Source organism: Mirounga angustirostris, unplaced genomic scaffold (assembly GCF_029215605.1).
Source record: "Mirounga angustirostris isolate CCGP_5_RB_7025 unplaced genomic scaffold, mMirAng1.0.hap1 SCAF_4, whole genome shotgun sequence".
Taxonomy (NCBI): Eukaryota; Metazoa; Chordata; class Mammalia; order Carnivora; family Phocidae; genus Mirounga; species Mirounga angustirostris.
In genome coordinates, this window is record NW_026991712.1 from 7,839,139 (window position 1) to 7,864,306 (window position 25,168).

The window sequence follows — 25,168 nt, forward strand, 5'->3', positions numbered from 1 at the left end:
TATTTTCAGACCACAATGCTTTGAAACTAGAACTCAATCCCAAGAGGAAAGTCGGAAAGAACTCAAATACATGGAGGCTAAAGAGCATCCTACTGAAGAATGAATGGGTCAACCAGGAAATTAAAGAAGAATTAAAAAAATACATGGAAACCAATGAAAATGAAAACACAACTGTTCAAAATCTTTGGGATGCAGCAAAGGCAGTCCTAAGAGGAAAGTATATAGCAATACAAGCCTTTCTCAAGAAACAAGAAAGGTCTCAAGTACACAACCTAACCCTACACCTAAAGGAGCTGGAGAAAGAACAGCAAATAAAGCCTAAACCCAGCAGGAGAAGAGAAATTATAAAGATCAGAGCAGAAATCAATGAAATAGAAACTAAAAGAACAGTAGAACAGATCAACGAAACTAGGAGCTGGTTCTCTGAAAGAATTAACAAGATTGATAAACCCCTGGCCAGACTGATCAAAAAGAGAAGAGAAATGACCCAAATCAACAAAATCATGAATGAAAGAGGAGAGATCACAACCAACACCAAAGAAATACAAACAATTATAAGAACATATTATGAGCAACTCTATGCCAGCAAATTAGATAACCTGGAAGAGATGGAGGCATTCCTAGAGATGTATCAACTACCAAAACTGAACCAGGATGAAATAGAAAACCTGAACAGACCTAGAACCACTAAGGAAATTGAAGCAGTCATCAAAAATCTCCCAAAAAACAAAAGCCCAGGGCCAGATGGCTTCCCAGGGGAATTCTACCAAACATTTCAAGAAGAATTAATACCTATTCTTCTGAAACTGTTCCAAAAAATCGAAATGGAAGGAAAACTTCCAAACTCATTTTATGAGGCCAGCATTACCTTGATCCCCAAACCAGACAAAGACCCCATCAAAAAGGAGAATTACAGACCAATATCCCTGATGAACATGGATGCAAAAATTCTCACCAAAATACTAGCCAATAGGATCCAACAGTACATTAAAAGGATTATTCACCATGACCAAGTGGGATTTATCCCTGGGCTGCAAGGTTGGTTCAACATCCGCAAATCAATCAATGTGATACAGTACATTAACAAAGGAAAGAACAAGAATCATATGATCCTCTCAATAGATGCAGAAAAAGCTTTTGACAAAGTACAGCATCCTTTCTTGATCAAAACTCTTCAGAGTATAGGGATAGAGGGTACATACCTCAATATCATAAAAGCCATCTATGAAAAACCTACAGCAAATATTATTCTCAATGGGGAAAAACTGAGAGCTTTCCCCCTAAGGTCAGGAACGCGGCAGGGATGTCCACTATCACCACTGCTATTCAACATAGTATTGGAAGTCCTAGCCACAGCAATCAGACAACAAAAAGAAATCAAAGGCATCCAAATTGGCAAAGAAGAAGTCAAACTCTCACTCTTTGCAGATGATATGATACTTTATGTGGAAAACCCAAAAGACTCCACCCCAAAACTGCTAGAACTCATACAGGAATTCAGTAAAGTGGCAGGATATAAAATCAATGCACAGAAGTCAGTGGCATTCCTATACACCAACAACAAGACAGAAGAAAGAGAAATTAAGGAGTCGATCCCATTTACAATTGCACCCAAAACCATAAGATACCTAGGAATAAATCTAACCAAAGAGACAAAGGATCTTTACTCAGAAAACTATAAAATACTCATGAAAGAAATTGCGGAAGACACAAAGAAATGGAAAAACGTTCCATGCTCATGGATTGGAAGAACAAATATTGTGAAGATGTCAATGCTACCTAGAGCAATCTACACATTCAATGCAATCCCCATCAAAATACCATCCACTTTTTTCAAAGAAATGGAACAAATAATCCTAAAATTTGTATGGAACCAGAAAAGACCCCGCATAGCCAGAGGAATATTGAAAAAGAAAAGCAAAGCCGGTGGCATCACAATTCCGGACTTCAAGCTCTATTACAAAGCTGTCATCATCAAGACAGCATGGTACTGGCACAAAAACAGACACATAGATCAATGGAACAGAATAGAGAGCCCAGAAATGGACCCTCAACTCTATGGTCAACTAATCTTCGACAAAGCAGGAAAGAATGTCCAATGGAACAAAGACAGTCTCTTCAACAAATGGTGTTGGGAAAATTGGATAGACACATGCAGAAGAATGAAACTGGACCACTTCCTTACACCACACACAAAAATAGACTCCAAATGGCTGAAAGACCTCAATGTGAGACAGGAGTCCATCAAAATCCTAAAGGAGAACACAGGCAACAACCTCTTTGACCTCAGCCGAAGCAACTTCTTCCTAGAAACATCGCCAAAGGCAAGGGAAGCAAGGGCAAAAATGAACTATTGGGACTTCATCAAGATAAAAAGCTTTTGCAAAGCAAAGGAAACAGTTAAGAAAACCAAAAGACAACCGACAGAATGGGAGAAGATATTTGCAAATGACATATCAGATAAAGGGCTAGTATCCAAAATCTATAAAGAACTCATCAAACTCAACACCCAAAGAACAAAGAATCCAATTAAGAAATGGGCAGAAGACATGAACAGACATTTTTCCAAAGAAGACATCCAAATGGCCAACAGACACATGAAAAAGTGCTCAATATCGCTCGGCATCAGGGAAATCCAAATCAAAACCTCAATGAGGTATCACCTCACACCAGTCAGAATGGCTAAAATTAACAAGTCAGGAAACGACAGATGTTGGCGGGGATGCGGAGAAAGGGGAACCCTCCTACACTGTTGGTGGGAATGCAAACTGGTGCAGCCACTCTGGAAAACTGTATGGAGGTTCCTCAAAAAGTTGAAAATAGAGCTACCATATGATCCAGCAATTGCACTACTGGGTATTTACCCCAAAGATACAAAAGTAGGGATCCGAAGGGGTACGTGCACCCCGATGTTTATAGCAGCAATGTCCACAATAGCCAAACTGTGGAAAGAGCCAAGATGTCCATCGACAGATGAATGGATAAAGAAGATGTGGTATATATATACAATGGAATATTATGCAGCCATCAAAAGGAATGAGATATTGCCATTTGCAACAACGTGGATGGAACTGGAGGGTATTATGTTGAGTGAAATAAGTCAAACAGAGAAAGACATGTATCATATGATCTCACTGATATGAGGAATTCTTAATCGCAGGAAACAAACTGAGTGTTGTTGGAGTGGGGGGTGGGGTGGGAGGGATGGGGTGACTGGGTGATAGACACTGGGGAGTGTATGTGCTCTGGTAAGCGCTGTGAATTGTGCAAGACTGTTGAATCTCAGATCTGTACCTCTGAAACAAATAATGCAATATATGTTAAGAAAAAAAAAAAAGAAGAAGAAGAAGAAGAAGGTAGCAGGAGGGGAAGAATGAAGCGGGGGAAATCGGAGGGGTAGACGAACCATGAGAGACGATGGACTCTGAAAAACAAACAGGGTTCTAGAGGGGAGGGGGGTGGGAGGATGGGTTAGCCTGGTGGTGGGTATTTAGGAGGGCACATTCTGCATGGAGCACTGGGTGTTGTGCACAAACAATGAATCATGGAACACTTCATCTAAAACTAATGTTGTAATGTAAGGGGATTAACATAAGAATAAAAAAATTAAAAAAAAAAAAAATGAAATGCCATAGAATAGCATTAGGCATCTCTACCCGAGGTTAAGTGTTGTTTTCTGAGACCTTTGTTCCCATGTTTCAAGATTTACTTGTTTTAGAGAGAGAGAGAGAGAGCATGGGCGTGGGCTTGGTGGGGGGAGAGGCAGAGGCAGAGGGGGGAGAGAGAGAATCTCAAGCAAACTCCACACTCTGCACAGAGCCCAATACGGGGCTCGATCTCATGACCCTGAGATCATGACCCGAGCCGAAACCAAGAGTCAGATGCTTAACTGACTGAGCCACCCAGGTGCCCCCGTTTTCCATGTTTCAATATGTTTATATATCAGTGTGTGTGCTTGTGTGTTCCAGATGGCAGTATTAAATGGGTGACCTCCTGTGGGTCCCTCTAAATAAGTTTATGTTACTGACCCAGCTGATGTAATTCATGACTTCCTGAATCAGAATCGCATGGGGGTGAGAGGTTGCTGGGCTCATGCCTCCACTGTAATTTGAGGGGGACCTGGGAATCTGCCCCTTAGGTCCCTCCTGATAGATATATTTGAAATGGTAGGAAATGGAGCATATGGTGGATGCTCACATTATGTCAGTCTTTTCATCTCCAGCTTGCGCTCCTTCTAAGAAGACCATCTGATCTGAGGGCACGTGTAGCAGTCACACGCCCGCCCTGGGGACAGGGCACGTTTTGGTGTCACCTGCTAACTTGACCACCTATAGGGTGTGGCTTCACTTCCTAACTTCTCTGATAACCTGGTCTGTGAAGCGCCTCTGGGTTGTTGTGGGAATTTAGTGAGATGGTGTTTGTGAGGGACTCCCCACAGGTCCAGGTGCACAGGGGAGTGGCTGGTCTGAGCCAGCTCGTCCTTCTTCTTAGTAGTGGGCGGGGGGGGGGGGGGGGCGGAGTGGTAGTGGCCGGGCGCAGAGGAGCATCCGTCTGTCCAGGGCGGGATGGTCTTTCAACACACGTTTTAGATTAGCTCTTGGTCCCTGCCTTTGAAAAATGTGTGCTCTGTTTTTGGCCACAAGGGTACACACATTTAAAACATCTTACTCATACTTGCTGGAAGTAAAGTAACATGTTGCCAGCCAAGCACAGAGAAAGTAAAGGGAGCTACCTCCAATATCTTTCTGGAAATCAATGGATTCATCTTTTTCTTTTTTTTTTTTTTTTTTTGCTCCGTGGTCACAGACCAGTTTGTTTCTGTGTGGCCCTGTCTGGGCGTGTATCCACAGTGCTAGAGACCTCGGGCTCCCAGAGCTTCCTGCGTCTAAAATGCAGCTTTCTGTGAGCAAGGCGGGGGTCTAGGATTGAAGGGGCTCGCTTGGCAAAACAACTGCTTTCAATGGACGGCGGGGTCCTTGAGTCGAAATCCCAAATGGAACATGTTTGGGTTTTTTTTTTTTTTTTTTGTGGCGGGGCGGGGAGGGGGCAGGCTTTTTTTCTAGTTCAAATCAGTCACAGTTTCAGTGTCACCTTTTCTGCCTCTGTGTGGTGGCAGCGCTCACTAGCTCATGGGCCCCTGGAGGCAGGGCCAGTGTCTCATACTTCTGTTCTCAGTGCAATGCCTGGCACGTAACAGGGACCTTTGGAAGGTCTGAGGAATGAGTGAGTCCACGGAGGACAGCGGACACCATCACCATGCTTTTATTCATGAGAGATTGTTCAGAGTTGAATCTCCCACCCTATTTTTTTAAACTTGACTCACATATTTTATAGGAGTAGTACTTACCTGGTAGTTAATACACGTGGTGGCCGGGGGCAGGCTTGATATTCTCCACTCACTGCTAGTTTCAGACTTGAGAACTGCCCAGTTGCTTTGGGGGCCAAGGCACCTGCCCTAGAAGCTATAGACCAAGGCGGAGTCCACCCAGGGGTAAAGCGGGGGGCCTGAGCCTGAGCCCTGGGGCAATGCCCGCACCCCACACCCCAGACTCCTGCTGATGCCTTTCTTTTTTCAAAGGGTCCTTTGTTGCTTTGAAGTCCATTTCCACTGGCTCAAACTCCGAGGGCTGGGCTCCTTGACTGTCATTACTGCGTGGGCCTCTTACTCTCCATCTTTGCCAGGAACTCTTTTAACAGCCACTCGTTTTAAGTTTGCTGTGTCAGTTTGGGTTTTCATCTCTGGTACAGAACTGAGGCTTGGAAAAAATAAATAAATAAATGAGTCCTAAGAGTGCCCCCTCCTCCTGCCGCCTGTGTCCTTCTGACAGTCTTCAAAGGCATCAAGAAATGAGGGGACCAGATAAGCTCTAAGATAAATTGCTTTCAGACTATCAGAGATTAAAAGAAAAAAAAAAAACCAAATAGCAAGGACTTAGGGGAGAGGACTGTAAACTCTTTCAAAGCCCTGCTGAACGCATCCATCATCTCTGCTGATGAGGGCACTGGGGGCAGGCGGGGGTGGTGACATCCTCCACCAGGATGCCCGCCAGGTCCAGGGCATCTTTCAGACATGGCCTGTGAGCATGAGTTCCTGTGTGCAGACTCAGGGAGTGATGGGGTGACCTGGAAGGGTCAGGGCAGAGGAGGACAGTGATGGGAGCACCTTGAGAAGGCCTGAGCCCACAGCGTAGCCTGGGTGGAAGTCTGTGGCATTGGCTAGGCACGAAGCCTAGGACAGTGTCACGAGAGCTGCCTGGACCCCTTGGACACCTGAGCTTGGCAGGCATCGCTTGGAACCCAGATGTTTGGTGGGACATGCGGCCAGACTGATGGTCCGGAGGGACTTTTGTTGGGTGTTGTTTTTGTTCTTGAGTACTGAGTGCCGTTCTCCGAGGTATGCTCCAGGGAACACCGTCTCTGCAACAGCAGCAGCTAATCCACAAAGGGCTTTGGAGGGTGCGCACTCAGATCCCCTGCTTGGGGATTCCACAAGAAGGACTTTTAGCTGAGGCCGAGCTGCATTAGCAAGGCCGCAGCCACATCAGCGACCTCTGTCAAATTTACTGAGCGCCAGGCTCGATTCTAAGCACTTTATGTGTGCTATCTCTTAATAAATTTTGTTTTTTAGAACAGTTTTAGGTTCACTGCAGATTGACCAGAAAGTCCAGAGATTTCATTGTCCCCAAACAGGCACAGCCTACCCCACTGTTGACATCCCACACCACAGTGGTACCTTTGTAACAGTCCATGAACAGACTACACACGAGTAACACCCAGAGTCCAGAGTTTACATTCAGGGTCACTCTTGGTGGTGTACGTTCTGTGGGTGTGGACAAATGCATAATGACATGCATCCATCGTTATCGCATCGCGCAGACGAGTTTCACCGCCCTAAAATCCTCCTCACTCCACCTGTTCATCCCTTTCTTTCCCCCACATTCTGGCCACTGTGGATCCTTTGCTGTCTGCATGGTTCTGCTTTTTCCAGGATGTCGTAGAGTTGGAATCATATAGTCTGGAGCCTTTTCACATCAGCTTCTTTCACTTAGTAAACAGGTCCTTGATTTGTTTCTAATCTTAGTGGGAAAACTTCTAGCTTCTATCATTAAGTATGATGTTAGCTGTAAGTGTTTTATAGATAATCTTTATCAAGTTGAGGAAGTTCTCACCTCTTCCTAGTTTACTGAGATTGTGTATCATGAATGGATGTTGGATTTTATCAAATTCTTATGTTTCTATTGATGTGAGCATGTGATTTTTATTTCTTACCCTACTGGTGTGATGGATTTATTATTTGATTTTAGAATGTTGAATCAGCCTTGGCTACCAGGGATAAATCCCATTTGGTTGTGGTGTATAGTTCTTTTTACACATTGTTGGGTTCGATGTGCTAATGTTTTGCTGAGGATTTTTGCATCTCTGTTCGTGAGAGATATTGGCCTGTAATTTACTTTTCTTGTAATGTCCTTGTCTGCTTTTGGTATTAGGGTGATGCTGGCCTTTGTAGAATGAGTTAGGAAGTTTAATTCTTCTGCTTCTGTTTTCTAAAAGAGATTGTAGAGAATTGGTATAATTACATGTTTGGTAGAATTCACTGGTGAACACATCTGGGCTTGGTACTTTTTGTTTTAGAAGATTATTATTATTATTTTTTTAAAGATTTATTTATTTTGAGAGAGTGCACATGAGCGAGGGGAGAGGCAGAGGGAGAGGGGGAGAGAATCTTAAGTGGACTCCTCACTAAGCGTTGAGCCTGAGGCGGGGCTTGATCTCACGACCCTGAGTTCATGACCTGAGCCAAAACCAAGAGTCAGATGCTCAACCAGCTGAGCCACCCAGGCACCCCTTGTTTTGGAACAGTATTAATTTTTGATGCCATTTCTTTAATAGAGATAGGATCATTATGATTATTTCTTTGTGAGTTTTGGCAGATTGTGTCTTTTAAAGAATTTGTCTGTTTCATCTACGTTGTCAAATTTGTGGCCATAGACTTATTCATGGTATTCCTTTACTATCTTTTTAATGTTCAGGGGATTTGTGGTATGTCCCCCCTTTCAGTAGTAAGTCCCCCTTTTCATTTCTTATATTAGTAACTTGTGGTCTCTCTTTTGCCTATTAGCCTGGTTAGAGGCTTAATGATTTTATTGATCTTTTCAAAGAGTTAGGTTTTGGTTTTGTTGATTTTTCTCTGTTGATTTCCTGTATGTATGTATGTATGTATGTATGTATTCTCAAGTTTTTATTTAAATTCTAGTTAGTTAACATATCGTATAATATTGGTTTCAGGAGTAGGATTTATTGATTCATCACTTACATATAACACCCAGTGCTCATCACAACAAGTGCCTTCCTTAATACCCTTCACCCATCTAGCCCATGCCCCCCACACCTCCCTCTAGCAACCTTAGTTTGTCCTCTGTAGTTAATTGTCTCCTATGGTTTGTCTCCTTCTCTCTTTTTTAGTCCCCTCCCCTATGTTCATCTGTTTCTTAAATTTCACATATGAGTGAAATCTTACGGTATTTGTGATTTCCGATTTTTAATTTATTTGGTTTCTGCTCGAATTTCAGGGTTTTTTTTCCAATTAATCTGGATTTAATTTACTCACCTTTTTCTGCCTTCCTAAGGTGGAAGCTCAGGTGGTTGATTTTAGGTCTTTCTTCTTTTCTGATATTATACATTCAATGTCATATAAATTTTCCTCTAAATACAGCTTTTGTTTCTTTTCATAGATTTTAATAACTTGTGTTTTCATTTTTATTTAGTTAAAATTAAAAAAAATTTTCTTGAGATTTCTTCAACTTGTGTTTTTAAAAGTATATTGTTTAATTTGTACATATTTTGAGATAGTCCAGCTATCTTTCTGTTATTGATTACTAGTTTATTTTTATTTTTGGGGGGGGGGTCTGTGAGCAGACTCTGTATGATTTCTATTCTTTTCAGTTTGTTGAGGGCTGTTTTATGGCCCAGAATGTGGTCTATTTTGGCGAATGTTCTATGGGACCTTGAGAAGAATGTGTATTCTGCTGTTGTTGAATGAAGTAATCTATAGATGTCAATTATACCCAGTTGATTGATGGTGGTGTTGCATTCAACTGTGTCCTCACTGATTTTCTGCCTGCTGGGTCTGTCCATTTCTGATAGAGGGGCATTGAAGTCTCCAACTAAAGTAATGGATTCATCTTTTTCTCCTTGCCATTCTACCAGTTTTTACCTCATGCTTTGTGACTCTGTTGTTAGATGCATACATGTTAAGGATTATTATGTCTTCTTGGAGAATGACCCCTTCAACATTATGTTGTGTCCCTTTTTATAAATGATAATCATCCTTGAAGTCTGTTCTGTCTGAAATTAATAAAGCTACTTCCCCTTTCTTTTGATTAGTGTTAGCATGGTATAATTTCCTTTTAATCTGCATGTGTCTTTAAATTTAAAGGGGTTTTCTTACAGCCAACATATAGTTGAATCTTGTTGCTTGATCCAGCTTGGCAATCTCTGTCTTTTAATTGGTACACTTAGATCACTGGTAGTCAAAGTGATTATTGATATAGTTGAATTAATATTGATCATATTTGTTAGTATTTTCTATTTGTTGCCCTTGTTCTATGTTCCTTTGTGTTCCAGTCTTTTTCTTTTCTGTCATTTGTAGTTTTATTTATTTATTTATTTACTTATTATTTTTTTTTTTAAGATTTTATTTATTTATTTGAGAGAGAGAGAATGAGAGACAGAGAGCATGAGAGGGAGGAGGGTCAGAGGGAGAAGCAGACTCCCTGCCGAGCAGGGAGCCCGATGCGGGACTCGATCCTGTGACTCCAGGATCATGACCTGAACTGAAGGCAGTCGCCTAACCAACTGAGCCACCCAGGCGCCCCTGTAGTTTTATTTATTTATTTTTAAAAGATTTTATTTTTCTGAGACAGAGAGCACGAGCAGGGGGAGGGTCAGAAGGACAAGCAGACTCTTCACTGGGCAGGGAGCCCAACAAGGGGCTTGATCCCAGGACCCTGAGACCTTGACCTGAACCAAAGGCAGACACGTAACTGACTGAGCCACCCAGGCACCCCTCATTTGTAGCTGTAATTCAGCACTTCATATGGTTTCATTTTCTCTTCTTTCTTAGTATATTACTTGTACTTTTTAAAAAAATTTTTTCTGGTGGTTACCATAGAACTTGTGGTATACATTTATATATAATCCAAGTTGATTTTCAAATAGCACTGTTCCACTTTATGGACAGTTTAAGTACCTTGTAATAACAAAATAATCCTTATTCCTTCTTTATACCCCTTGTATCATTGTTGATATTTATTTCACTTTTGTATAAGCATATGTATATAGAGAGCATATATTATTGAATACTTTGTTGCTGTTATTATTTCGAACAAACTTTGTTAGATCAATTAAGATTAAGATAAATAAAAGTTTTTATTTTACCTTCACTTCTTCCTTTTCCAGTGCTCTTTCTTTATGCAGATCAAGTTTCTGACTTTATCTTGTTTTGATATTTCTTGTAAGACAGGTCTTAGTGGTAAAAAATTCCTTCAGTTTTTGTTTGTCTGAGAAAGTCTTTATTTCTCCTTTATTTTTGAAGGATACTTTTGCAGGGCACAGAATTCTGGGTTGGTGTTTTTTTCTTTCAGCCCTGTAAATATTTCACTCTGTTCTCTTTTTGCTTGCATGGTTTCTGAGAAGTTGGGTATAATTCTTATCTTTGCTCCTCTAGAGATAAGGTGTCCTCCCTGCCCACCCTGCCTTCATTCAATAGTTTTTCTTTAACTTTGGTTTACTGTAGTTTGAACATGATAGGTATAGTTTATTTGGTATTATTCCTATTTGGTGTTCTCTTAGGTTTTTGGATCTGTTTTGGCATTTGACATCCTATTAGGGAAATTCGCAGTCATTATCGTTTCAAATATTTCTTCAGTTCCTTTATCTCTTTCTTCTTCTTCTCATATTCTCACTACATGCATATTACTTCTGTAGTTCCACAATTCTTGGATGCTCTCTTCTGTTTCCATCAGTCTTCTTTCCTGCCTGCTTTTCAGTTTTAGAGGCTTCTTTGGAGATACCCCTAAGCTCAGAAATTCTTTCCTCAGCTGTGGCCAGTCTCTTACTACTCCCATCTCAGAGGCATTCTTCACTTCTGTTGCAGTGGTTTTGATCTCTAGCATTTCTTTGTTGGTTCTTTCTGAGAATTTTCATGTCTCTGCTTTCATTGTGGGCAATGTCTCTTGCCTGCTCTTTGCTTCATCCAGCAGAGCCCTGAACATGTGCATCAGAGTTGTTTTAAATGTTCAGTCTGATAATCCCAGGATCCTTGCCAAATCTGAGTCTGGTACTGATGCTTGCTCTGTCTCTTCAAACTGTGTGTTTTGCCTTTTAGTGTGCTTGTAATTTTTTTTTTCCTTTACAGCTGGACAGGATGTACTGGGTACAAGGAACTGTAATAGGCTTTTATTAATGTATTGGTAAGTTTTGGGGGAGGGGGATCCTTTTATAATCCTGTGATTAGGTCTCAATCTCTTGGTGAGCCTCTGCCCCTGGACATGAACTTCTCCAGTGTTTCTCGGTTTTTTCCCAGCCCCTTTAGGTGGGGAAGGCTGGCTAAAGTGGTCTGGGTTTGGGTACGTTCTTTCTTACACATGGAAGGATGTAGTAGGAGGCTGGAGGTGGGCATTTCCCTTCCCCCAGGTAGCTTTGTCTCCGATAATACCGTAGCAGGTTAGGCTGTGGTTAATTGGTTTCCCCTGGAGACTGGCCTTGTTTTTATTTTATTTTTATTTATTTATTTTAAATTTTATTATGTTATGTTAGTCACCATACAATACATCATTAGTTTTTGATGTGGTGATCCACGATCCATTGTTTTCGTGTAATACCCAGTGCTCCATGCAGTACATGCCCTCCTTAATACCCATCACCGGGCTAACCAGTCCCCCCTCCCCCCTCCCCTCTAAAACCCTGTTTGTTTCTCAGAGTCCGTAGGCTCTCATGGTTCATCTCTCCCTCCGATTTCCGCCCCCTTTCATTTTTCCCTTCCTTCTCCTAATGTTCTCCATGCTATTCCTTATGTTCCACAAATAAGTGAAACCATATGATAATTGACTTTCTCTGCTTAACTTATTTCACTTAGCATAATCCCCTCCAGTCCCATCCATGTTGATGTAAAAGTTGGGTATTCATCCTTTCTGATGGCTGAGTAATATTCCATTGTATATATGGACCACATCTTCTTTATCATTCATCTGTTGAAGGGCATCTCGGCTCTTTCCACAGTTTGGCTATTGCGGACATTGCGGCCATGAACATTGGGGTGCATATGGCCTTTCTTTTCACTACTTCTGTGTCTTTGGGGTAAATACCCAGGAGTGCAATTTCTGGGTCATAAGGTAGCTCTATTTTTAACTTTTTGAGGAACCTCCACACTGTTTTCCAAAGTGGCTCTACCAACTTGCATTCCCACCAACAGTGGAGGAGGGTTCCCCTTTCTCCACAACGTCTCCAACATTTGTTGTTTCTTGCCTTGGCAATTTTTGCCATTCTAACTGGTGTAAGGTGGTATCTCAGTGTGGTTTTGATTTGAATTTCCCTGATGGCTAATGATGATGAACATTTTTTCATGTGTCTGTTAGCCATTTGTGTGTCTTCTTCAGAGAAGTGTCTTTTCATATCTTCTGCCCATTTTTTTGACTTGATTATTTGTTTTTTGAGTGTTGAGTTTGAGGAGTTCTTTATAGATCTTGGATACCAGCCCTTTATCTGTAGTGTCATTTGCAAATATCTTCTCCCATCCTGTGGGTTGCCTCTGTTTTGTTGACTGTTTCCTTTGCCGTGCAGAAGCTTTTTATCTTGATGAAGTCCCAAAAGTTCATTTCTGCTTTTGTTTCACTAGCTTTTGGAGATGTATCTTGAAAGAAGTTGCTGTGGCCGATGTCAAAGAGGTTACTGCCTATGTTCTCCTCTAGGATTTTGATGGATTCCTGTCTCACATTGAGGTCTTTCATCCACTTTGAGTTTATCTTTGTGTATGGTGTTAGAGAATGGTCGAGTTTCATTCTTCTGCATGTGGCTGTCCAATTTTCCCAGCACCATTTATTGAAGAGACTGTCTTTTTTCCATTGCATGTTTTTTCCTGCTTTGTCAAAGGGTCCATATCTGGGTTCTCTATTCTTGTTCCATTGGTCTATATGTCTGTTTTTGTGGCAGTCCTATGCTGTCTTGGTGATCACAGCTTTGTAATATAGCTTGAAGTTGGGCAACGTGATGCCCCCAGCTTTGTTTTTCTTTTTCAACATTTCCTTGGCAATTTGGGGTCTTTTCTGATTCCATACAAATTTTAGGATTGTTTGTTCTAGCACGCTGAAAAATGTCATTGGAATTTTGATTGGGGTGGCATTGAAGGTATAGATTGCTCTGGGTAGCATAGACATTTTAACAATGTTTATTCTTCCGATCCATGAGCGTGGAATATTTTTCCATCTTTTTGTGTCTTCTTCAATTTCGTTCATGAGTGTTCTGTAGTTCCTAGAGTATAGATCCTTTACCTCTTTGGTTCCGTTTACTCTGAGGTATATTCTGTATGTATCTACGAGGTCCATCTGGTCCAGTGTGTCATTCAAAGCTCTTGTTTCTTTGTTGATTTTCTGCTTAGATGATCTTTCCATTGCTGAGAGTGGAGTATTGAGGTCTCCTACAATTAACGTATTGTTATCAATATGACTCTATTTTGGTTAACAGTTTGCTTATATAGATGGCTGCTCCCATGTTGGGGGCATAGATATTTACAATTGTTAGATTTTCTTGTTGGATAGACCCTTTAAGAATGATATAGTGTCCTTCTGTGTCTCTAACTACAGACTTTAGTTTAAATCTAATTTGTCTGATACAAGAGTTGCTACCCCAACTTTCTTTTGAGGTCTGCTGGCATGGAAGATGGATCTCCATCCCTTCACTTTCAGTCTGGATGTATCTTTAGGTTCCAAATGAGTCTCTTGTAGGCAGCATATGGATGGGTCCTGTCTTTTTATCCAATCTGCAACCCTGTGCCGTTTTATGGGAGCGTTTAGGCCATTCACGTTGAGAATGATTATTGAAAGATATGAATTAATTGTCATCATGTTGCCTGTGAAGATGTTGTTTTTATAGATTGTCCCTGTAAATTTCTGTTGTATATCACTCTTGGGGTCTTTCTCCTTTTATAGAACCCCCCTTAATATTTCTTGCAGGGCCGGCTTAGTGGTCACATATTCTTTCAGTTTCTGCCAGTCTTGGAAGCTCTGCATCTCTCCATCCATTCTATTTTTTTTTTAATTTTTTATTTTTTTTAAGTTTTTATTTATTTATTTGAGAGAGAGAATGAAAGAGAGCACATGAGAGGGGGGAGGGTCAGAGGGAGAAGCAGACTCCCTGCCGAGCAGGGAGCCCGATGTGGGACTCGATCCCGGGACTCCAGGATCATGACCTGAGCCGAAGGCAGTCGCTTAACCAACTGAGCCACCCAGGCGCCCTCCATCCATTCTAAATGTAGCCTTGCCGGATAAAGTATTCTTGCCTGCATGTTCTTCTCATTTAGTACCCTGAATATGTCTTGCCAGGCCTTTCTGGCTTGCCAGGTCCGTGTGGATAGGTTTGACGTTATTCTGATGTTCCTCCCTCTGTACGTAAGGAATCCCTTCCCCCTAACTGCTCTTAAGATGGTTTCCTTGGTTCTAAGATTTGCAAGTTTTACTATTACATGCTGGGGTGTTGACCTGTTTTCCTTGATCTTGGGAGGGCTCCTCTCTGCCTCTAGGAGACGAATGTTTGTTTCATTCCCCAGATTAGGGAAGTTCTCAGCTATGATTTGCTCAAATACATCTTCTAGTCCTCTCTCTCTCTTTCCACTCCCTCCGGGATTCCAATTATTCTGACACTGGAACACTTTATAGTGTTGCTTATTTCTCTGATTCTGTTTTCATGGATTCTGAGTTGTTTTTGCCTGGCCTCCTCTTTTCCCTTTTTATCTATTATATTGTCTTCCAGGTTGCTTATTCGTTCTTCTGCCTCACTTATCCTAGCTGTTAGATTATCTAGATTGGATTGGATCTCATTGATAGCGTTTTTAAGTTCTGCCAATTCAGCTTTCATTTCTGCCCTTAGAGACTCTATGTTGCCATTAATTGATTTCTCCATTCTAGCTATCGTCTTCACAATTGCTAGCCTGAATTCCATCTCCGACATGTTGGTTATATCTGCATCCATTTGTAAATCTGCGGCATAAGTCATAATCTCTGAGTCTTTCCTATTTTGGGGGCTCCTCCTCCTAGCCAGTCTGTTGAGGGGTGGTTGAAGGAATGTATAGAGTCCAAATTATTGACCACAACCCAAGCAAGATGCTCCTGTTTTCTAGGGACCTTAGGGTTGCTGACCTCTTGTTCTCCCAGCCTGTCTTCTGGGGGTGGGGCCTCTTGTGCTGTTACTCAGGTAACCTTGTTTGGGCAGAGTTGCCCTTGCCCCCCTGGCACGGGGGATTGGCTCAGTGGGAATCAGTTTTTTGGGGCTTTTGTTCCCTGGGGGCTTTCCCTGGAGGCTTTCCGCGTCTCTTCCGCGAGTCAGAGCAGAAGAGACCGTTTCCAACCCTCTGCCTCAGAGCAGAGAGACCGCAGTCTGTTCTTCAGTGAGCTCTCCAGGCCACACTGTCTCCATTTCTGTCCGTGCTGCTATAAACTGCATCGTCCTGGGTAGTGCGCCCCTCCACAGCGCTCCCAGTCCTGCCTCCAGGTTGGGGCATGTCTCTGCCCTTTGTGCTTCTAAAATGGCCAGCCGCTCCCAGTTTGCACGTGTGACCCCGCCACTCCAGGTTTCAGCCCCGGGGGCTGCCCTGAAGTCCTTTTCCTGCCGCTACTGGTCTGTGAGTCTGTGCCCCGTCCCCAGTGCCCGAGGCTGTCGCTCACCGGTGGTGTAGGATCCCCACGGCCAGGCTCCTTCCCGCTGCTGTTTATCCATCTGCCCAGGGAATCATGGCTCCCTGCTTTGTACCTCGAAACCAACCACCTGCAATATTCTGTTTGTAGAGATCCGGATCTTCTTACATCTCAGGCTGATTTCATGGGTGCTCAGAGTGGTCTGGTAGATATCCAGCTCAATTCCAGGGACCAGTTGAAATACGGTCCCCTACTCCTCCGCCATCTTTGTTCCTACCTGGAGGCTGGCCTCTTTAAGAGGAATAGAATACTGTGGTGTATTTTAAAACGGGTGCTTTTCCCTTCTCCTTGCCGGAAGCGGAAGTACGGGTTTTTCTCTGATACTCATGTCAGTACAAGGTTGAGCTCCTAGAGGCAAAACTCACAAAAGTTATCCACAGCAAGCTTCTGGCAGCTCGTTAGTTCCAGTCCTAGTTCCCCTGCTCTGGTCCTGGTTCACAGAGGGGTTTCCTGTGAGTCTGTGCTCGAAGAAGTTGTGATTCTCTGCATTCTCTCCAGCTTGGGGGGCAGTGGTTTGCCCTGTGGCCTCATGTCTCTTATGGATTAAGAAGAGTTATTTTTTCGGTTTGTCCAACATTTCATTTGTTGTTAGGATGGACTTCCAAGCTTCTTATATGCTGGACTGGAAATTGGAAGTCCACTTTATGTGTTTTTAATTTCCTTTTTCCTCCTAGCAAGGAGGCCGTTTTTATTGCCATTTTGCATTTGAAGAAACCAGGGCATTGATAGGTGAAGTTACTTGCCCAAAGTTCCCCAGCTAGTAAGTGGTGAAACCAGGATTTGAACATAAGAACTCGAAGCCTGAGTCCATACTCCTAGTCACTGTTTTATAGGAGCAGGAACTCTGGAGTACACAGGTCTGGTTTGGACACCCACCTCTACTCTCTGGGTGTGGTGTGAACCTTGGACAGCTTCTCAAATGCCGCATAGGGTGTGGTACGTAGAGCGCAGCATGCTGCATGCGTAAGTTCTTACAGGGTCGCTGTTGTTGCTATCATTATTTATTGGTGTGAGCGTGTGAGTAGACTGCATTTTGGGGTGACTTACTCCTTGACCATGACTTGGGGAGCACTCGGTGCAATACTGAGCTCCTCGTAGATGCTCAGTAAATGGTGGGAATTTGTGCGCCTGTATATCCAGGTGAGCAGGGGCTGTTAACATCCTCCGGAACACACACTGCCCGAAACCCTTCCTTGCAGTCATGGGCCTGTGTTGCTTGTGGGCTTGTGCAATTTGTTAACATAGGTCACACTCTGCAGCTTGTTGTGGGTGTGCGGGTGTTTCCATGCTTGGTGAGCTTGCACTAATGCTGTCTCATTTGGTTGTCGTCCCTGTCGGGGACACTAACAGTGGGCAGGAGCAAACTCGCACACAGTGCTCTGTGCTTTCTGCCCACCCCTCCCATCTGAAGCTCCCATAGCGCAGGTGGAGGCCTGCTGCAGCCCTTCCCCTGCGTCTGCTCACCCCCTGAATTAGCCCCCAGGGCCCCCGACCCACCGAATGGCATAAACAATGATGTTTATTGTCTCACAGCTCCGGAGGCCGGGATTCCAAGATGAAGGTGTCTGCATGGTTCCTTCCTCCTGAGGGCTGTGAGGGAGAGTCTGTTCTTCACCTCTCTCCTAGCTCCTGGTGTTTTGCCAGCAATCTCTGTTGTTCCTTGGCTTGCAGACTTGTCACCTGGATTTCTGCCTCCTTCTTTGCATGGCATCCCCTGTGTGCATGTCCATGTCCCAGTTTCCCTTTTTTTTTTTTTTTCCCCCAGGACACCAGTCATACTGGATTTGCCTCCCCACCCCTCCCCGCCCACCATGGCTTCATCTTAACTATTGCATCTGCAATGACCCTGTTTCTAAATAAGGTCTCATTCTAAAGTACTGGGGGTTAGGACTTCAATATGAATTTTGCAGGGGACACAGTTTAACCCACAACACCCACCCTTGGGGGGAAAGTTGGCATGTGAAATAGTCCTACAGTGAGCTGAAGGAAAAGGTGAGCAAAAGCTATAGCTTGCTCATTCACAAGAGCCTCCCCAGTGGTGAGAATGTAGCATGGCAGCTAGCTGGATCAGTGAAGCGAGGAGCAGTGTGGAATGAACCCCTTACCTGTGGCCTCAGTGGGACGCGGGCCTTGGGAGTTGTGGGAGCAGCCTGGGGTGGGCATTTCGGGTTCAGATGCTGGCTCTTCCTCTCAGACTTGGGCTCATCACCCCTGGCCTTGTTTCTTAATCTGTAATGTGAACATCATAACGCCTGTCAATTGAAAGTGGTTGTGAATCTCAGTAAAATAACTTCTGTGAACCCCCCACACACCACGCAGAGAGCACTGGAGGACATGATACGCGGTGGGTCATGGAGCAGCGCTGGTCTGCGTGGTAGACCTCAAGGCCGAGCCCTGCCCTCCGCTGGCCTGGCCACCTCCAGCGGACCGTCAGCTGTAAGCCCCGTCCCTCCCTTCCGAAATGGAGCTGGTACCAGTCCCCAGCACTCCTGAGCTCTCCGGGCTGTAGGGCCAGGTGCAGGCGCATGTCACGTGTTTGCAGAGGTGCACTGTGGAGGTGGTGGCGGTGGCCGCGGCGGTGGTGGCGGTGGTGGTGGTTTCTCCGTGGAGCCCTGGTTTAAATGAGACAGCCCGTTGATTATGCTCTCTTTCTGTTAAGGACAAAAGGAGTTATTCTTGTCCAGTGTGTGAAAAGTCTTTTTCAGAAGACCGATTGATAAAGTCGCATATCAAGACCAACCATCCTGGTAAGGTTATGCATTTTGGAGAGGAGATTAATTTTAAAGTGCTTATGTTTACTTTAAAACACAGCAGTATGTATCAACTGCACAAAATGGGATTAAAGGGGGATAAAGGATGAGTGAATTCGAGGGACACGATTACATTTATTTAATGTTGGGGAGTTAATTCTTTCATTTTATCCTTTCATCTGGTCTTCTGTCTCCCCACACTCCCATCTCCCTCCTCCCTTTTAACGTTCACTTGGAATGCCTTTGGCTGGGTCACTCACAAGCAGGTCTGACCTTAGACACCACTCCCAGGGGGCCCGTGAAAAGTTGGTTGCCCAGCCTGGTGGTCTGTGAGTGGTGTGTGCTCCCAGGCTGAGGAGCCTTGCTGAGTTGGAGTGACCGTCCCCTCGGGTCTCCCCACACTGGTCTCTTTGCCCACTCAGATGTGTGAAGCATGAGCCACCTGGGCATTCATGCCTGTCACACCTCCGTTTCCCCGACCTGGGACACATTTCCTGTACTCTGCTAATTCCCGTTTATTCTCTGTGTTCTTCCGTGGAGTCCCATCCTTGGGGAGGATTTGGGGGCTCCCTGCCTGGGGAAGGGCCCCGCCCGTACCCCACCCATACCCTGCTCTCCCTGCACTGGCCCCTTGTGTTCAGGTCATTGGCACTTTCCTGTCCCCCTCTACCGCCCGCCCAGAGCCTTGGGGAAGGACTGCCATTGTTAAGGTCTAGCCTCAGGTCCGCAGCGTCACATTGGGCAGGCCTGAGAGCACTGTGTGTGGCATAAATGAGGAATGTGTAAGCGGTGCACCTTTCCCAGCGTCCATGTCCCTTTTGCGTCTGCTTTATTTTGTATCTGCTCCTGTGCTAGGGTACTGACTCGCTGATTATAAATGATACTGGAGAAGAGTAAAGAGATAATGGAGCTCACCAACACTCATGTTTTATCTGGGAACAGATGGAGCCTTAAGACCATCTGTGTGGGAGCATGCGGGTTATGGGATCCTCTGACGGCCTCCTTCTGCCGTGTCAGCCTGTGTACGGTGTGAGCCGAGGGTGCTCGTTTAAACCGGCCACCCTTTCTCATGAACATATGTGAGGTGTGGTTTGTCTTTGGTCTAAACTTCAAATATACACTAAACACAGGATAATATGAGGAACCCCCACGGGTCCGCAACAGCTCAGCTGCCACACTCCTGTGCATTTTGTCAGACTGTGCATTGTTTCATGTATTGACTCTCCAGACTCTTTGTTCTAGAATATCTTTTTTTTTTTTTTAAAGATTTATTTATTTATTTGAGAGAGCGAGAATGAGAGAGAGCACATGAGAGGGGGAAGGGTCAGAGGGAGAAGCAGACTCCCTGCCGAGCAGGGAGCCCGATGCGGGACTCGATCCCAGGACTCCAGGATCATGACCTGAGCCGAAGGCAGTCGCTTAACCAACTGAGCCACCCAGGTGCTCTGTTCTAGAATATCTTAAAGTAGGTCCCGCACATATGTAATTTTCCCGTAAAAGAACTTTGGGACGCTGATTGTGGTGTTTTTGGAGCATAACCACTAGGTCACCCTTAAAACAGACAGAATTAGTGCTGATTCTTTATTACTGCCTAGTATTAGTTCATTTAAAATTTCCTCCGTCAACACAAAACTCTTTGAATCAAGACCCAGGCATTTTGCTTTTAGTTGTTACATCACGTGAGTTCCTTATATTCTGTGGTTCACCCCACCCCACTTTTGATCCCGTGACATCAGTTTCTTAGAGGGACTGGTCGCTTTTCCTGTAGGTGATTTCATGTCCTGCATTTGTCTGACGGTGCTTCCTGGTCTTGTTCCTCCATCCCTCACATTTTATGCTCATGGATATTTAGATCTGAGCCTTGATTCGATTCTGGTTCAGTTTTTAGGCAAAAGTCCTACTGTGTGACTGCGGGCGGGCACATCTCGATTGGCCACCTGAGCGCTGCTGGGATCGGCCAGGGCGTTGGGGCGCGGTCACGAGGTTCACGTATGTCTCGCAGGAGCCAGTCGTCTTTGGCGTCTGATGATCCGCCTGCTTTTCTTCTAGAGGTGTCCATGAGCACTATTTCCGAGGTTCTCGGGAGGAGAGTTCAGTTGAAAGGTCTGATTGGGAAGCGAGCCATGAAGTGCCCATACTGTGATTTCTATTTCATGAAGAATGGCTCCGACCTTCAGCGTCATATTTGGGCTCATGAAGGTGAGTATTGTTCTTTCAAGGTAGAGCCCCCTTTTAGTTTTGTGCCTCCATGCTTCATGTGGGCATACTTTAGGAGGAAGCCGTCTCGTGTGCCTGGCAGTTAGATGTCCTTCAGCTTCCTGAGAAATGTATCCATGAGCCAGCTAAGCTCGGTGATTTCCGTCCCTCCCTGTTCAGTTGCCATTGCAGTGACAGAGGTGTGCGGTTCAGAGCTTTCATTGGAATTGTAGTGAGCTAGATCCCCATGACGTCTGCGCTGGTGTGGTAGGCGCTCAGCAGGTGTTGGGGTTACAAGTGAACGAAGGCGAAGAGGACGGCAGAGAGGCCTGAGGTCCGGCATCGTGGTGGAAGAATTCAGAAGGCGGGAGAGTTGCGTGGAGATGGAGCAGAGGGAGGAAGATAAGCTGTGCTTTAGGGATGCTTGCCTGTGAAGGGAAGTGCGGGGAACACGCTCTGGGACTGCAGGTAGTTGGAGGTCAGGAGGTTGTTGGAGACAGCGGGCCACCAACTTTGCTTCCCGCTGTAAGGACGCAGCGCTCCTGGGGATGAGGCTCAGAGCCAACACCCGGGGGAGCCCTTCTGGACATTTGCTGAGGTCCCGCCTGTGAGTTAGGGAGCTGGAGTGCTGCAGGCAGAGGGTTCCTGGAGAAAACGAAGGATGGAGTGTTTTCTGCAGGGAGGAGAGAAACACCTGTTCTCAGGCCTTGGGGAAAGCACCATCAGGAAGGGAGAGGTGAACAGTTCAGGAAATGGTGGAGTAGGGATCCAGACAAGGCAGAAGGAGCAGAGCTCAAAGCCAAGGTTGGGAGGCCCTTTTTGTTTACCCAGGCACATGCACCTGCCCTCTGTGCCCTGGGCATACCCCGCAGCCTCGGTGAAGCCTCGATTTCCTTAGCTGCAAAGTCTTGGGTCCCATAGACAAGGGCTGAAGATGCTGGGCGCGCAGGGTGTCAGGTCCTCCCGTGCTCAGTGTTGGGCACATCATCCCTCTCCCTGTGCACGTTGCACTGGGTGTCACGGCCTTATTGCTTTACATCACCCTCTGGACAGTGGCTGCAGGGGCCATGGCTTCTCAGCTTCAGAGCGTGCTCCAGAGTAGGTCCTCAGGAGGTGTTTGTTGAGTGAAGGGGGAGCAGCCAGGACGCCCCACAGTCCAAGTCTTTAGCCCAACAATAGCTCGTGTCCTAAGGCTTTGCTCAGTTTATGAAAATGTACTTTCCCGTCTGATCCTGGGGGCCTGATCCCATTGATTTCTGCACAGGCCCTTGTTTACTTTAATTTTGGTCAGCTTATCTCAGTTCAGTTGAATATAATGAATGTGTGCTGCAGAAACTGCTTGGGGGTCTGTGCCCGCGAGGAGTTCCTGGACTGTGAGGAAAGGCCGGTGCGGATGACTCGCCATGCAGTATAGCAGTACGGCTAGCAGGGAGTTCAGGACTGGGACGCTGAGAGGGCACCAAGGGCACTGGCTTGGGCAAGCCAGAGAAAGCTGCACGGGGGAGGCCCTGGCAGAACCAGGAGGACAGGGCATGGCCGTCGGGAGGAACAGCATGGATGAGAGCATGGCAAGGCCCGTGTGCGGCGAGTCTAGGGGTAGGCACTGCTTTGTTCGACACGGATATGCACATATATCCTTCGGATGCACGCATATATGCACATCCATATAAATAGGTGGGTGTCTGTGTAATTTTATTTATTTATATATATATATTCCCCCTGCCCCCCGTAGGTGTGAAACCCTTCAAATGTTCTTTGTGTGAGTATGCAACTCGCAGCAAGAGTAACCTCAAGGCTCATATGAATCGTCATAGCACTGAGAAAACCCACCTGTGTGACATGTGTGGCAAGAAATTCAAATCGAAAGGGACGTTGAAAAGTCACAAGCTCCTTCACACTGCTGACGGTAAGTAAATGACTCCATAGCATAGTGAGTTTTTTTCCCCTCTTGAAAGTGGGGTGTGAAGCTGACATCCCAAGACCAGCAGAAACAGTAGATGTGTCTGCAGACAAGAAAGACCTGGGTCTTTTAGAATTTTGATTCTGAAAGAGCAGAAAAAACTCCCCTGCTTCCTCATTTGCCCCGTGCTCAGGACTGGAGCCCTGCCTGACCTCCCCCAGTGCTGGGTGGTGTGCATGCGTGCACCTGCGTGTGTGCATGGGTGGGTGGGTGTGGAGGGGACGTGGCTTCAGGGAATAAGGCACCCTCAGGAGGCCTTGATCTGAAAGTTTCAATCCTCTTCAGCCCTCCGTCCTCACCTGAACCTGAGGACCTTAAGGGGCAGCCATGATCACACCTGACCCGATGTTTCCAAGTGGATGCTTATCATCCAAGCTACCTCAGGGGCTCAGTTTAAAATACAAACAATACTTGGGCAAATTTGACCTTAATGAAGTACACTTAAGTGGATTTCTAATTTTATTCATTCTTAAGAACTATTGATCGAGTTCTTACTATGTCCCAGCCATGCCTGGGGTATAGGGTCAGTAAGGAGCAGTTTCTGCCACTAAGGAGTGGTGGGGAGGAAGAGAAGCATGCAGGCCATGCTAAAGGTGGGTGCTATGAAAGAAGAGGGCTCAGCAGCTTGAGGAGAAGGATGTGAATCGCTGAGGGCAGGAGAGGTGATGGGCAATGGTCACAGTGGCCAATAAAGTCTCCCTGAGAGGGGTAGGATGGAGAGAAGGAAAGCAGAATAGTTTTAGGAAGACAGGCAGCTAGGTATCCAAGATCTATAAAGAACTTCTCACTCGACACCCAAAAAACAAATAATCCAGTCAAGAAATGGGCAAAAGACATGAACAGACACTTCTCCAAAGAAGACATACAAATGGCCAATAGACACATGAAAAAATGCTCCACATCACTAGTCATCAGGGAAATACAAATCAAAGCCACAATGAGATACCACCTTACACCAGTCAGAATGGTTAAAAGTAATAAGACAAGGAGGAACAAATGTTGGAGAGGATGCAGAGAAAGGGGAACCCTCTTACACTGTTGGTGGGAATGCAAGCTGGTGCAGCCACTCTGTAAAATAGTATGGAGGTTACTCAGGAGGTTAAAAATAGAGCTACCCTCTGATCCAGGAATTGCACTACTGGGTATTTACTCCAAAGATACAGATGTAGTGAAAAGAAGGGGCACATGCACCCCAATGTTCATACCAGCAATGTGCACAATAGCCAAACTGTGGAAGGAGCCGAGATGCCCTTCAACAGAGGAATGGATGAAGAAGATGTGGTACATATATACAATGGAATATTATTACTTAGCCATCAGAAAGGATGAACACCCACCATTTGCATCGACATGGATGGAACTAGAGGGGATTATGCTAAGTGAAATAAGTCAAGCAGAGAAAGACAATTATCATTTGATTTCACACATATGTAGAATATAAGGAATAGCACAGAGGATTATAGGGCAAGGGAGGAAAAACTGAATGGGAAGAAATCAGAGAGGGAGCCAAACCATGAGAGACTCTTCACTATGGGAAACAGAGGATTGTGGAAATGGAGGTGGGGGGATGGGGTAACTGGGTGATGGGCATTAAGGAGGGCACGTGATGTAATGAGCACTGGGTGTTATACACAACTAGGTAATCATTGAACACTACATCAAAAACTAATGATGTACTATATGTTGGCTAATTGAATTTAAATAAAAAAAAGGAAGACAGGCAGCTAAACCATAAAAGGCCTTAAGCTTTTTTTATTTTCCTTTAAAAACCCCAGCTGGGGGCACCTGGGTGGCTCAGTCGTTAAGCGTCTGCCTTCGGCTCAGGTCATGATCTCAGGGTCCTGGGATCGAGCCCCACATCGGGCTCCTTGCTCGGCGGGAAGCCTGCTTCTCCCTCTCCCACTCCCCCTGCTTGTGTTCCTGTTCTTGCTGTGTCTCTCTGGCAAATAAATAAATAAATAAAAATCTTTAAAAAAAAATTAAAAAAACAAAACAAAACAAAAAAACCCCCCAGCTGTGGCAAGGTCTTGTCAGTATTCTATGTAATGAGACAATAAACGCATATTTATAAATATATTGCTATTTTAGCACAATTATATACAAAAATTGGAGTTCACCATAAAAATCAAGAGTGATTTCAACAGTTATTTTTGATTTTAGAACTTAGATGATGATAGAGCCATTAGGTCATACCTTTATTTTAAGAATGTTTTAGGGAAGGGCGCCTGGGTGGCTCAGTTGGTTGAGCGACTGCCTTCGGCTCAGGTCATGATCCTGGAGTCCCTGGATCGAGTCCC

At 44.9% G+C, this 25,168-nt stretch overlaps 1 protein-coding gene across 10 annotated transcripts in view; it reads left to right on the forward strand.

The window, feature by feature from the left end:
• ZFAT (zinc finger and AT-hook domain containing) overlaps window positions 1-25,168 on the forward strand; it is a 213,264-nt gene that overhangs the window by 96,355 nt on the left and 91,741 nt on the right. For all 10 annotated transcript variants that reach the window (XM_064587846.1, XM_064587837.1, XM_064587839.1 and 7 more), the window contains 3 exons: window positions 18,625-18,712; window positions 20,765-20,914; window positions 22,644-22,817. In XM_064587846.1, coding sequence (XP_064443916.1) covers window positions 18,625-18,712; window positions 20,765-20,914; window positions 22,644-22,817 — 412 coding nt within the window. The remainder of the gene's footprint in view (window positions 1-18,624; window positions 18,713-20,764; window positions 20,915-22,643; window positions 22,818-25,168) is intronic.